Source organism: Papaver somniferum, chromosome 5 (assembly GCF_003573695.1).
Source record: "Papaver somniferum cultivar HN1 chromosome 5, ASM357369v1, whole genome shotgun sequence".
In the NCBI taxonomy this organism is placed as follows: domain Eukaryota; kingdom Viridiplantae; phylum Streptophyta; class Magnoliopsida; order Ranunculales; family Papaveraceae; genus Papaver; species Papaver somniferum.
This window is the reverse complement of record NC_039362.1, coordinates 74,994,811-75,010,365: the sequence shown is the minus strand read 5'-3', so window position 1 is coordinate 75,010,365 and position 15,555 is coordinate 74,994,811. Positions and strand designations below refer to the sequence as shown.

Here is a 15,555-nt window from a genome sequence, read left to right as displayed (position 1 = left end):
AACTGGGGGATGCTCATTGGGTATTGGTTTGGCGGTATACAGCGTGCGGCGTACACTACTACGCCCATTATAAGAAAGTATCATAAGGATGAGGCAGTTAGTAAATACAGGGAGTAATGGTGAAACGCTTTCTTTTATGGAACATCAATTCCAGGCGTTACCGGTTACCACCTCCTCCCATTTACTCACCCGTTTTCCATTTCTTAATGAGACCAGAGTACGTTTCACCTCGACTTGTATAAATAGGCATTACCTATTTCCACCGAACAACAAGTTGAGGTCAGGAGCATACAACACTCATAAAACATTTGTTAGCTTTCCATCTGTTAGCTTCTCACATTCTGATACAAGTCGTAGAAAACAACTACTCTTTCCAGAATCAACTATTCTGGTCTCAACACTTTCTTCGCTTCCCTCCCCAAAACCAACCCTTCTCCTTCACTTTGTGACCGAAGCAAGTCTGGAACGACCATTTCTTGGTTTAGGCCGGATTTGTACAGATTGATCTCTCAAATCTAAAGTACTCCCTTGCAGTACATTGTTTAGGGTTTAAATTCGTTTCTCACCCACACACCTGAAATTACCAAAATCAGCAGAAACCGTTTTCACCCTCAAACAGACACTAGTGGAACTTTCGTGACCCTAGCAAAGCATCACACCGGCCATGTTTCGGGCATGCGATCGTGGATGCATGACCACGCCGTGAGAAAACCGATCAGGTAGGGATAGAGTGGGCCCACTAATGTGCGTGCTAGCGCTTCCTCCACCTTTCGTGGTGCGATCGAATCCATCCAATCATGCTAGTGAAGTTGGACGATCACGATCACTTTGAGACTGCCTTAAGAAGTCTTGCTCATTCGAGCTTCTTCCAAAGCAGCGTGGCCACCCTATTTTGGGGTTGGCGTTTTGGCACGCTGAGAAGATGAGTGTGATGTTCGACCGGCTAGGGCACAAACAAGCCTGCTGGTGGTCATCACGGTGATAGCATGCTCCATGCTAGGGTGCGTCTAGGCTAGTTAAATCATGCGGTCAACCTGCATGGCCGTGATCATTTCTGAGACTGATACAGTAAGTCCAGATTTCCCTTAGGAAATTAAATATGCTCAACCGGGCTAATATAACACACCGAGAGATATATCCTATGCGGGTATTTCGTGCATGCCTCATCATTGACACTTGGAGATTCGTGTTACTCTGCTAAGAGCAAGACTCAGTCATCATGCCGCACCAACAATTAGAGTTCTGCGGGAACATCACAGGAAATACTAGGCAAATCATGCATTATAAATAATGCTAAAAATTCACAGGGTATTTGGGATTGTTGCTAAATGATACAACCTGGATGAATTTTATATATTTAATTCACAGAAATATTTGGGATTGTTGCCACATGCTCCATTCTAGGTGAATTAATAAAGCGAAGAGGTACTCATCACTTATCAAACAGCTTTATCCTCTGCAGGATGTCAGCGCATAAATTTGGATTTACAATTTTTACCTTTGAACCAAAATCCACCATCAACACCGGGTCAATGACAACATCTATTAGTGTTGTCTTAATCTGCATCTTAACCGTGAAGAGTCGTTTCCTAGGATCGTCCTCCATAAGTTCTTCTACGACTCCTGCCATTATAGAGAGATTTGATTAGGTTCTGTTAGTCATTGGACTTCTTTTAGAACCTATGTGACTAGTGTTGCCATCATGGATTCTTTCTTCTGCAACCCTTTTGGTTTTAGATTAGGATACTTCATCCAACACTTGTCAACAACATGCCCTGTTTGTTAGCAATGAGTGCAAACTAAACCTTCTTGGTCATTAGACTTCCTTTTCTCTTTTCTCCTTTCATCTCCTTTAGCGACGAAACTTCCAGACTTCCCCTTGACGTTTCCCTCAACACCAGTTTTCTTCAGCCTGCCTTCGATGACATTAACTTTTATGCTTGCTTCGGAGATAGTATCTACCGAAAACATCTCCAACTCCTTCCGTATATACTCATGGAACCCGGAAATATACTTCATATAGATAACATGATCTTCTAAGTCTAAATCCAAAACCATAGCTTGATTCTGAAATTCCGAAGTATATTCTTGTACGATTTGGTTGTATGATTGCTTCAAGTTGTACCACTTGAACCATCTCTCCTCAAGGTAGCCAACCGGATAAAATTGTTTCCTTACAACTGCCTTGAACCTTTTCCTCGACAATGCTCCCTTACATAGGTTTTGTCTGATAAGCTTTCCATCAGGTTAGAGCATGCTTTTGTAGCTTCAATGAAGCGAAAGCAATCTTTTCCTTTGAACCATATTCAAAGAAAGAAAAATACGTCTCTAGACGTTCAATCCAGTCATCCAATTTTTCTACATCGACACTCCCATCGTAAAGCGGAATATCAACACGAAAATCAATTTTCAGACTCTTACCATGAGGTTTAGTTGATGTAGGACTTTTAAGAAAATCACTTTTCTTCTTCTCATCCTCATCTTATTCCTCTTCTTCTTCTTCTTCTTCTTCCAATTCATCTTTTTCCGAAGCTACAGGTGAAGGTATAATCTTTTTCTTCGTCTTCAACTTGGGTGTATGAGAACGAATACATTCGCTCAGTTCCTTAAGGGTAACTTGAATTGCCTTCATGTCTGTCTGTAGCGTAGCCACCTTTTCTTCCATAGTTTGTGGTTCGCCTTCCTTAGGATCATCTGACTTTGTCATCCTTGATCCCCTTGTTTTCTTAACGTCTTCTAGCTTCTCGAGTACCTCACCAAGTTTTACGTAGAGAGATCTAGTGAAAACCATAAACCACAGGGATTTACCCTAAAAACTAACCTTGCTCTGATACCAACTTCATACGTATGATCTATATACCTTGGTAACTATTACTATAAAGGCGGAATTCAAAATAATAATAGACGAGAAAACTTAGAAGCACACAGAACACAAGTAGTAATTCGAAGAAAATATATTCTCTAGATTATAAACAAGAAAATGATTACAATTCTCTCTTTGTTACGCTCACAATCTTCTCTAAACAGTGGATCAACCTTAAACTGTTTGCTAGGTCTCTGTGCCTAGAATCTGTGTAGGTGCGTCTATATCACGAACACACTAACTAGATGTGTTTAGTTATGAGCTAAACATCCCTATTTATAGGCTTGGTTTGGTTTCCCAAACCTCTTAGGAATCTATTTCCTTTTGTAGGACTAATTCCTTTTCTAGGTATATTACCTAAACTAAGAATACTGCTCAAAACAATACTCCTTCCTAAACAAGGAATCCTTCTTAATATAGGATTCTATCCTCAATTCGTCTTGAGGATCACTAGTTCCCAGGGAAAGGAAGATACACATGTATCAGTGATTGAAACATAACATGACATCTGTCACTAGGTAAAGATGAATTTGGAAAAAGCGAAAGCTTACCAACACATATTTCGAGAAATAGATAGGCGAGTTACACTCGGCTCGAAATAGAAAATGTGTATAATGAAAGTCTATATATCAAAACGACTTTTGTCTCAAGAATAGGAGATAGAGTAGATAAAGTGACAGATAAGTTCAAGTCTCCACATACCTTTTAGTCAATGAAGATCCACCAGTTCCTTGAGTAGTCCTTCGTCTTGTATGATGATTGCCATGGAGTCTTAACCCCAACTACACTTTCTATCCTAGTCCGAGACCTTTAGCTATATAGGCTAGAAATCAAGACTTATAGTTTTGATCACTAACATTGAAAAACATGCTTGAGATAGCAACGCATGCGAGTTCGACCGAGCAATGCTCTAACAATCTCCCCCTTTGTCAATTTTAGTGACAAAACTATTAATACATATGTAATACAAATAATAAATAAATTAACTTTTATAGCTCCTATTCCACATGCCTAATATTCAACATTACTCGAAATCTTCGTCACTTCCAAGTACTCCAATGATCCCAAAGGTAGTAAGTTTAGTATCATCATTGTTGAAAATCCGTAGCTATAACAACAAGAAAACAATAGTCCTCAATCATTGTTATACAATGTCATAGTATCATTACATAACGTCAAAGTCCAATTATATCACAACTTCAACAACAATACTATGGTGATATGTATAACTCCCCCTTAGTCAATACTCCATCTCACAGGGAAACCACTTCCCCTTATATAATGATCCGAAAACCAAATGTATTTGTAGTGTGAACTACATATTAATTCTCCCCCTTTTAGTCAATAAAATTGGCAAAGGTACAAGAACGGGATCCTAATGAAATTTCCGAAAGATACATTTCTTGACCAAAAGAAAGCAAAAGTATATCATCTTATTTAGATGCAATCATAAATCCGAAGCTAAACGCATTCATCAAGGGATTTGTAAAGATACAAGATAACCCCTATAATATTCCACAGCCGCACTCCCACAAAGATTTGGCAATTAAGCACAAGTTTAAAAGAACTATCCCCCATAAAATGTCATTCCAGAGAGAACAACAAGAGCGACCTTAATTTCGAAGGAAAATAAGGATTTCTTTGGACATAACAAATCACATACAAGTATGAATTTGAATCCAAAATATCCAATTAAACTAACCACAAGAGAACCCATGATTAATTTAATCGACAAATGCTCAACATAAATGAACTTATGGAGACTCAAAATATACAATTAGATTAATCACAAGATAACCCATAATTAATCTAATCGAAATACACAATCAAACTAATCACAAAAGTAATCAATTTAATTGGTCGTGCTCGACATAAGAAAACTTACGGAGCAACAACTAAATAACCAAACAAGATGATTAATTTAGTTGAATATGCTCGACATAAAGTACCTTACGGAACAAAAACATAGCTAATCATGAAAATAATCAACTTGGCCATTCAACTCTCAACATAAGACACTTTACGGAGCCTCACAGTAATACACAAAATATGGATCAGGGAAGATCAATTACTGCGGAATGCACAAGGATTCATTCTATTTTCCATCACTATTCGCATAACGATATTTAATAGACATAATCCTTGCAAACAAAAGATTTTAACCTATCTTCCATCAATAATTGACATAATATGCTTAACTTTTGTATTTGTCAAAAGTCTATTCATTCTTTTATCAATACATGCATATCGACATACGAAAGACTTTACTTTTGACAAGGTATGGGATAGCCATAGTTCACGGACGCAAACACACATATCCTATAACAATATTGAAATATATAAAACCATAAAGATTAATACTGCAAAAATTCATCTTCCAAACAAATTTAGAATTTAAACCAATAAATCTAAAAACATGAAGATGAAAACGTTTGACATAGCTATGTGTAATCACAATAATGGTTATTCAAAACTCTAGTTATTCTTCTAATAAAAACAAGAAAATAGAAGATTTACTAGACAATAAGACCTTTGAAGAATTCTTTATCATCCCCGAACTCCTTGTCATCAACAGTCACTGGGATATAAGGTTCATTAAGGTAGGAGTTTATATCAATAAACCTTCTTGGCTGATGTTGTCGAACCAGGGCCTTCTGAATCTCATGAGTCTTAAACACAAAAGCCTTTATTTGTTGAATCTCCTTCAACTCTTCAAGAACACCAGAAAACTTCTGAGAGTTTGAAGGAACGGCTCTTGGCTTCCTCACATTCCTTTTTTTTTCTTTTCAAGGTAGGAGATAATAGAGATTTTTCTTTTTCCTTCATGATTGATGGCTTAACAATCATATTAACATCTTTTCCATCGGAATGATTTTTAGGACACCATTTTTTTTTTGAGACAAGAAAATACAATAGACCCGCTCAACAGCTGGTCATAACATGTAAGGAAATACCAAAAAGTTAACTGCCATATAAATGATTTTAATATTCTTGTTTTTAAAAATAATAAAAACTAACAAAAATAAATAAAAATCTTGGATACTATGTACTTTTTTAGGCAAGTCCAGCTTTCCACTTTTAGCTTCCAGCAAACCTACACACAAAAAAAAAAATACCCAAAGTAAAATCTAAAAAAGAATATATATAAAAAAATAACCCTAAAAAATCAAAATAAAAAAAAACATGTTGCACACACCAATTGCATCGTCCGACTACCGATTTTAGGAAAACTCGTGGATTAGTAAGTTGAACCCGTGCCTTGGGCCTTATGGGAGTTACCAGCTGAAAGTCCACAAACCTCAGCCTCATACCTTTGGGTATATTTTGTTGTAGGTAACCTGAGCTTACCCATTTTAGTCAACCTTGCATTTGCACGTGCACAATATCATGTCGAACTGGTATTACAATAGCCAATGCAATGAATGTCCGACGGATTCACAACGTGGGGATCATTCTTTTTATGACCATAGTGTGGATAGTGTTTGGGAGCACCGACCTTTTAAAGTTTATGACACATACCATAGTGAGCCCAATTTTTATCCGCACATGTACTGGTCTTACGAGCAAGAAAATGAGAAATATCATAGTACTAGTTCCTCGTCTTTGGACGACTTAATTAAACAGTTAAAAACTAGTCCTTCTTATGATCATTCTGTTCCTATTCTTCCTCTAGAAGAGTCTTTCAAGATAATAGTTGATCATCCTGGTCCTATTCTTCCTCTAGAAGAGAGTCTCTCAAGATACTAGCTGAAAATACAGATAAGTTTGCGATAGAGAGGAACAAAAGACTTGCTCGAAATAATCTTAATTTCCAATATAGTGTTTCTAATAGTACCCTTGAAAACGAGGATAGTTATTCACATAATCAAGATGACGAGGTAGAATTGGTAACACTACTTGTTTAGATCAGGTTCGACCATTTTCACCATTTTCATGTTACTATGATAGTACTGATCAAGAATCTGAAATATGTAGGCATAGTGATCAGGAATTTATTACTCCACTTGAGCTTTATAATGATAATAATATTTCTAATTCAAATCCAAATAATTTTAACAATTATTTACCTATTCAAAAGGATGAGGATTTGACTAGAGATACCACCGTTTTAGACGATGTAGAAATTCCTTTTGATTATGAAGCCGATAATTCTGAGAATAATATTCTAGAATCTACAGATTTAGAAACAACAGTCTTAGACGAAGAAGATGAACTCGTAGAGCTTTTAAATATGAGTGAGGATGCATATCCTGAATATAACCTAGAATAAGCAATTGACTATTTTCAGGATTCCAACGATCTAGAAATTAGGGAAATTGTAGCTAGTCTATCTAGAGACACCCAAAACTCTAAGTTTGGGGGTGATTGTCATTCTCCATGTGCCTTACCTTTAGCTCATACTGACATATGTACATCTACCATTTTAAAAGATCATCTTCAGACACATTTTCTTGAACCTAGTGATGTCCATAAGGAAGTTCAGTTGTTAGAAACCCATCCTATGGTTGATGTGGTTTTCCCAGGCTATGATACCCAGATTGATTTTGTTTTCCCACCAAAAACTTTTCTTCCAAATGTGGGAACGTATAAGTTTCAAATGTGTCAGTTATTAAGTTCCGAGACTAAACCTAAACACTTTAGGAAAATAGAAATGACACATTTGCTTAAGAATGACCACCACTTTCATTGTGGTCAACTGTTTGAGTCAAATATGATTGACTATGAAGATCCTCAATTATTCAGGTTATTATTATGTGCTTCTAAATTATTATTTGAGTTTTTGCAGACTTTACAACCTGATATTTCGGATCTTACTTATTAGAAGGTGCAGCCCATGAAAATATTTTATTTAGACCCCTTTATTGAACCTGAACCTGAGCCACAACTAGATGTAGTTGTTTTAAACAGGAAACTAGGCAAGGGTGTGCTATGTTTATTCACTTTCTTGGTTTGTTGCAGTTTCCTTTTGTCTGTGATAACACTTTTTGATGCTGAAGATCCTCAATTGTTTCGGTTATTCCTATATGATTCGAGGTGATTAATTCTTTCTTATGTCTGGCTGAAGACGTTAAACTTAACACTTCTTTGGAGGTAACCCAATCTCATGCAACACGGTGATATCTTTCCTTAACTTTTTTGCTTCAAATGGTAACAGTTTCTCCTTGTTCATGCTTTTAATTTTATCTTTATAACATTGAGGACAATGTCAGATTTAAATTTGGGGGTATGGGAGAAACTTTTTAGTTGCATTATATTAAACTCCAGAGCCTAGAAATTTATGCTTATTAAGGATGGCACTAACCAATCTAAATGGATGGAAGCATTTTGGTTGTAGGAGTTGAGGAACCAATCTGATTAGATGGAAACATCTAAAGAGTCTATTCGTAAAAGCACAGAGCTCAGGTGTTAGGAAAAAAACATGGTAGTTTCGCCATATCTCGTTTCGCCATATTAGTTGAGGAACCAATCTGATTAGATGGAAACATCTAAAGAGTCTATTCATAAAAGCACAGAGCTCAGGTGTTAGGAAAAAGGGGAAAAATCTAAATTATCCTAATATTTACAAATTTACAAAAATTAAAAATAACAACTTTTAGTCCCCGGCAGCGGCGCCAAAAACTGATGTAGTTTTTACAAGTGGTAAGAAAGGGATTCGTTGCTCGGACTTTTATCTAGAATTGGTTCAAGATTAACTAAAGAAAAATACTAAAATAAAAAAATTGCTAAGATAATCAATGAGAGAAAAACCTAGGGTTTCAGATTTCACCAAATCAATTATGTAAAATAACCATTCCTCTCTAAAAAATATCGTGTATAACTCGAGACAGTTTCGAACCCAATCCCATGTCTCGGAAAATATAACAATTAAAATAAATGACAACTTATGTTGTAAACCAAAAATATATAACCTCCTTCGTTTATAAAAAATCGACAGCCGAAGACTATCCAAAACAATTAAAATAAAGATAAATATGAAGAGAGATTAATTAAAGCATTTACGCTCCAAAACGGACTAAAATTACAGTGGTGTCGATGATTCGCCGTAAAAACTCCCCCCTCCGAACTGATATTCTGATCGTACTTATAGAAGTTCGAAAATGTAACTTTCCTATTTTGAATTTTCCCTCCGCTTCACTAACCAATGAATGGGTGACAAGTGTTCACTTCCTTACATCTTATTGGTCCATTGATTCCCTTTAGCTTATTAAGTGGTGGTCATGAGGAACAAAATATGGAAATTCTAACATGGTGTCGACATAAACATTTCTTTCACGTGCTTGCATGTTTGATAATCGAAGTGGACCTCCAAATCTCCACTTTCCTTAATTGTTTAATTCCATGCATGCCTCTTCTGAAGTCCGGTGTATGCCGTCTTCTAAATTAAGCTGTCGTGCATCATTGGTATACATCATAAGCACCAGCTCCTTGTTTGTCCATCAGTGTATTGAGATATATTGATCCATTCCTCCATTTTACCAGTAAAGTTGGACATTTTGGTCCAAAAGAGCTTTATTTATTAGAACACTCCAAAAATAAATAAAATTATTGAATATGTATAAAAATCGAAACTAATAAATATAAATTTGAGTGGTAAATATATAAGAATTATGCACTCATCAACAGCTATGCCACTGGCATGCCGCCACGCCATGGCTACGCCACACGCCACTATGCCAATGGCGCCACTTTGTTATACAACAAGATATGGCCATAATCAATGGTCATCCCTCCTCTTGAGATGCAATCTCATCCATCCAAGTTCGTCACCGAACTGACGGACTTGTGGCAAGTTTTAGGCGACCAGCCGCTTAAATCTCGTGGCCATGACTACTCCAGGCGCCACTTATACCACCGTGCCACTGGCATGCACGAACTATACCAGTCATGCCGCAGTGCGACTGTCATACACCAAAAACGCCACCGTGCCATTACTAGGCGCCAACAGAAGGTAGCCATAATCAACGGCTACCCTTTTTCATGAGATGCAATCTCAGCCATCCAAGTTCGTCACCGAACTGACGGACATGTGGAAAGTTTTAGGCGATCAGCCAAGACGTGCCTAATAGCATCACATGTTATTTTCCTGCGGCAAGACTCTTGACTTTGACTTGCCACACATAGCAACCTGCTACACGTTTTCCGCGAAAACACTCGAGACATCAAACATGTCACAAACTGGGGGATACTCATCAGGGTATTGGTCTGGCGGTGCAATGCACCCGTTATAAGAAAGTGTCATGAAGCGGGACAATTAGTGGCGACAAGAAGTAACGGGTGTAAACGGATCCACTTCCTTCATCATGGAAGCATGGGTTTCTGATGGTTATACGTTACTCCATTCTTCCACCACTCAATCGTTCTCACTTCCTACGAGACCAGGGTACGTTTCAATATGACTTGTATAAATAGGCTTCACCTATTTCCACCAAAGGACAAGTTTTTGGTCGGAAAAAACACAGTATCCAGAAATCACCTGATAGCTTTCCATTCTGCTAGCCAGTTCTACTTTCTGATACAAGTCGTAAACAACCACACCTTCAGAATCAACGATTCTGGTCTCAACACTTTCTTCGCTTCCCCCCCTAAGACCAACCCTTCTCCTTCGCTTTGTGACCGAAGCAAGCTTGGAACGACCATTTCTTGGTTTAGGCCAGGATTGTATAGATTGATCTCTCGAATCAAAAGTACTCCCGTGCAGTGTATTGTTTAGGGTTTAGATTCGTTTCTCATCCACACACCCAAAATTACCAAAATCAGCAGAAACAGTTTTCACTCACAAACACCAATACATAAGTCAGGCATTTGTGAATAGTTCTACCAAGAACACAAACAAGTTGTGAGCGGTTATACTCAATCACACATATTGGTTGTTTATAAGAAATGCAATGAATAACAAAACCAATAACACCTGGCAATTTCCTTTTCGGTTCACAAACAAGTTTATGAACTTACTTCCTTAGAACACATGTAAACATTGTTCCCTATGATGAAATCCTCACCTCATACCCATACATAATCACAATAGCATTCAAATGATTATGGCGATGTCTTATCTACAAAGTTTAATGGTTAACCAATAAACCTCATATTGTATTCCTTAATACTATGTCTATCTAGAGTTCAAATATGCTTCACAGTTATGTTTTCAATATGCACGACTTGAAAGATACGTTAGGGAATGAAACACTTCAAGTCAAATATCACTAACCTCAAGTGGAAGGATGATTGTTGTTGTTGTAGCTCCTTGCTTCTTCACATCTTCAAGACTTCGCATTACTTGTAATGTCTCATATCCTAATACTTTCAAGCTAACCTATACGAAATTGACTCTAGTACATAATCAAGCGACTCTTAACATGAGTTTTGATTCACTAAAATATGACAACCAAACTTGACATACCAACGGTTGGTGGGTTCAACCGAGCCAAACTCTAACAGGTACCATCCAAGTTATTATCCTTGTATTTGATAAAGACTCGCATATTTTTATTTGCTTGAGTAAAGATCAAATCAAGTGAGAGAGATATTAACTCCTCGATAGACTTTTCTGTGTTAGAAAGATTTGTTTATTATCAAGTCTGCGATTTTGGGTTGTAACAACTCTTGGTTGTGGGTGAGATCAGCTAAGGGAATCAAGTGCGCAGTATCCTGCTGGGATAAGAGGCGTAGGAGTACAACTGTACCTTGGATCTTTGGGAGACTGATTGGGGTTCAACTATAGTCTAGTCCAAAGTTAGATTATAGTAGGCTAGTGTCTGTAGCGGCTTAATACAGTGTGCATTCAGTCTGTACTAGGTCCCGGGGTTTTTATGCATTTGCGGTTTCCTCGTTAACAAAACTTCTGGTGTCTGTGTTATTTCTTTTCCGCATTATATTTTATATAATTAAAATAATACAAGTTGTGCGTTCGTGATCATCAATTGGAAATCCAACCTTTGGTTGTTGATTGATATTGATTGATCCTTGGACATTGTTTTTTGGTACCGTCCAAGTTATTCCTTGTATTTGATAAAGACTCGCTATTGATTTTAGCTTGAGTAAAAATCAAATCAAGAGAGGGATATTAACTCCTTGAGATAATTTTATCTAGATTGAGTCTGACTGTCTAGTTGATTCTCTAGCAAAGTATTTCGGAGTTAGTCCATACAGATTGCTAAGCAGAATATTGGGTGGTGTTGTTAGACCCACGCTTTTCAGTTACCGAACAGATTTGTTGTTCCTTTACTGTTTGGAATACGAACCAAAGGAATTGTTCCAAGTGCGTGACTTATTGCAAGTTGGAGGCGCAGGGATACAAACGAAACTAGGTGAACTATAGGTTTAGTTGCTTGGTCTCAACTATACGAAGTTGGTTTATATTTTGTATAGCGGCCTAATCCTGGGAGTACTCAATTCTGGACAAGGTCCCGGGGTTTTTCTGCATTTGCGGTTTCCTCATTAACAAAATCTTGTTGTGTCTTTTACTTTTCTATTTCCGCAATTACAATTGTCTTTATTATAATTAGAAGTAAAATACACAAACGTTAATTCCTATTTACTTGATAGCAATCACATTGTGTTTGGTTAAGTCCGAACATTTTATCAAGTAAACATACTTTGTTGTTGTATTGTCTCGATCTTGTATCCATAGTCAATCACGCAAGTTATCTTGTTGTCTTATTGTCTCTATCTAGTATCCATAGACGATTACACGAAGTGTGAACCGATTAGTTGTATTGTCTCGACTTAGTCCATAGACAATCACTTTTGGAGAAAGAACTTATAGGTAGAAAAGTTTTAGATTGAGGTATATTTGGGTACCTTCGTCTTTTCAAGAATAAACTTCTGAGTGATAGATAAGTTTTAGTCTCCACATACGTTTTGTTGATGAAGTTCCTCCAAGCTGCTCAGTAGATCTTCTTCTTCACGCCGTGAAGTCTAAAGCTCAATTACACATGCTATCCTAATCTGAGACACAACTATAAGTAGACTAGAAATCAAGTATATAGTTTTGATCAACTAAACTTGAAAAACAAGCTTGAGATAGCTACGCTTGCGAGTTCGACCAAATAGTGCTCTAACAATTGTTTCTTAGCATTCAACTGTACTCACATAAATGTCAAGCTATTCTAAATGGAGCAACAAAAATTTCAAAACACCTAGTCTTTTTTCTTTTTTTTTGTTTCTAATTTGCTAACATAAAAGCAAATATAGAAATGGATTTATTAGCTAAGAAAGGAATGGAAGATGTTGCCAACATATTTTGGGATGAACCATCTACTCTTGCAATTTTTATATAAAGCAAACTCCAAAGGGCTATTTATTGATCAAAGAAAGGAAACAAACAATGTTTTGTCCCTGCTATAGTAATTCTTAGATTAGGTTTTGATTTTGTCCCTGCTTTTGATGTAAACAAAGGTGTAAGACATATGGGCTCTGATAATTAAACTCATTCAGTCATCTTAAGAACACCTGTTACAAGGACATAGGACTGTCCGTGGTTCGGTTTGGCTTGGTTTTGTGCCAAACACAAGAACCAAATCAACGTCTCTTATAAAAAAACCAAAACCATTTCATCGATCTTTTAGTTTTTTCAGTTTTTTCTGGTTTTTATTACAACCTAAATTTTTAACTAGAACTCAGAATTTAATTATTAGGTTTAATTTATTATAAATAAACAAAAAAATCATCCTATTTAAAAAGACTAAAACAAATCACGTCCCAACGAAAGATATATATTTATATTTATATGATTCAATATTAGTTTTGATTTTAGTTAAACTTTCTTTATTTATGGGTATACTTATTGAAGTTTATATATATTATAGTATGATGCTAAGTTGGATATATATTATTCTGATTTTTATCGCCTTTATTTTGTACTTATTCTCGGATTTTTTATTGTTTGTTTATTCGTTTTTGTTTTTTTGTTTTTTCTTGGGTTTTTTGTTCTTTTGTAACGTCAACCCAAAACCAACCACCTCGAATTGGTTTTTTCGGTTTTTGAATTTCTAGGTTTCTGGACATTATGGTCTCTGCTTTCTTGGATTTTTCTGTCGGTTCAGATAAGTTTGGTTTGGATTGAAAACCGGACCATGGTCAAGCCTTGTAATATGACCATGACTAGATTGCGTCTGATCAACTTGTTCAATCTTTTACTCCTCTGATTCTGGAAAAGAGATATTATCATTTTTCTATTGTAGCCTAAAAGTATGCCAAATCGAAAAGTGATAATATCTTTTTTTTTTTTCCAAAAATGGAGGGAGTATATAGCTATTCATTTCACTTTCGTAATTTTTTTTATATAATTTTCTAACGTTTTTTATTTCATATTTTTTTAAGCAATTCAGTCCATACATATATTGGGGTTTATATAATAATCCCTTCACATAAAAGATGGTCTTGCTCCGGTTCCTATCTAGAACCAGCTTACAACTAGTAACTGAATCGAATTGCAAATTTATGGGCATTCTCCATCACTAGCATAAGGATAGATGATATCGATCTCATTTCCACTACCAAAACTGAAAGTTTTCAAACGATTGATACCGCCGTCGCCTTTTGTGCTAACGGTGACATTACTTAAATACCAGTGGGGATTCAATTCTCCTTTCTTCCCTTTGATCCCAATCCAACAGAAATTAGCCACCATACAAGGTAAGTTGGTTCTAAACTTATCCGATGAATTGGGTAGAAAGTACGTATACCCTCGACCCATAGCGCCCCAATTCTTAACAATGTTACTAGTGTTGATACTGGCACCGCCGATCGCTTCGAGTACAACGCCGAGTTTGTAATTTGGCCCTCTGGTTATCCCGGTGTTTATGATCATTTCATACTCGCACTGTTTAGTTGCCTGTAATCACAAAGTATAAAATTGATTATTCAAATAAAGAAAAATTAGAACAAAATATGACAAGTCTACATGTATAAAGTTTTAACGGGAGATTAGCTTTCAAAGTACCTGAGCTTTGATTAGTGTAGTTGTGGTGGCTATGAAAACTAGAAAGAGCAGTACAAAACTTGCGATTATTTTGGCCATGGTTTGTTTTCCGAGATGCTGATTGATGAGGAAGAAGGGTGAGCTTGGTACGAGACTTTATACCCAAAATTTCACCAATAAGAGATAAAGTTTTGGCAGAACTCAAGTACAAAGTAGAGCTGGCATTGTAGGCTTGACTTTGACTAATTGTACATTGCTGACAATTTGTCTTCCTGCGTAGAAGTCAGCCTCTCCATTTTGTCAAAAGATCAGAATTTGTGGTTGCTACAGCCATCCGTATCATTGTCCATCCCACACACAAAATATTAAGCAAACCGAACCACAATAGTTTAAATACAACTCGCGGGAAATTGTTTGAACAATTGTCGAATTATGCCTGCACAACAAATAAAATTAAACACGAAACAAATAATGTTATAGCTTAGTCGTGGACTAGGTCGTTATCTTTAAGACGTTTCGCGGCACTGCCCAAGATTGTGCAAGCAGTTCTTCAATGGCGCGTCGTCCCCAGGATAAAACACCCGAGATTAATCTCTTACACAATCGCTCTTGCACGGTGAGAGGATGTGAAACTTCTACACTTCATTCTTGCTCAGAAACTCATTTAGAAAAATAAGGGATGTTCACACACTTATTTTTCTTTCTCTAAAAATATTTTCTTTTGTAAACCCAAGTCATAAAAGAAAAACTCTCTCGCAACAAAAAGGAC

General features: G+C 36.6%; 1 protein-coding gene across 1 annotated transcript; it reads right to left on the bottom strand.

Moving 5' to 3' along the window:
- Window positions 1-14,123: 14,123 nt before the first annotated feature.
- Window positions 14,124-14,941, bottom strand: LOC113277539. The gene is made up of 2 exons (XM_026526608.1): window positions 14,808-14,941; window positions 14,124-14,699 (listed from the first exon to the last, which is right to left on the bottom strand). The coding sequence occupies exons 1-2, from the start codon at window positions 14,883-14,885 to the stop codon at window positions 14,304-14,306; spliced, it is 474 nt and encodes a 157-aa protein (XP_026382393.1). The 5' UTR covers window positions 14,886-14,941; the 3' UTR covers window positions 14,124-14,303.
- Window positions 14,942-15,555: the final 614 nt, after the last annotated feature.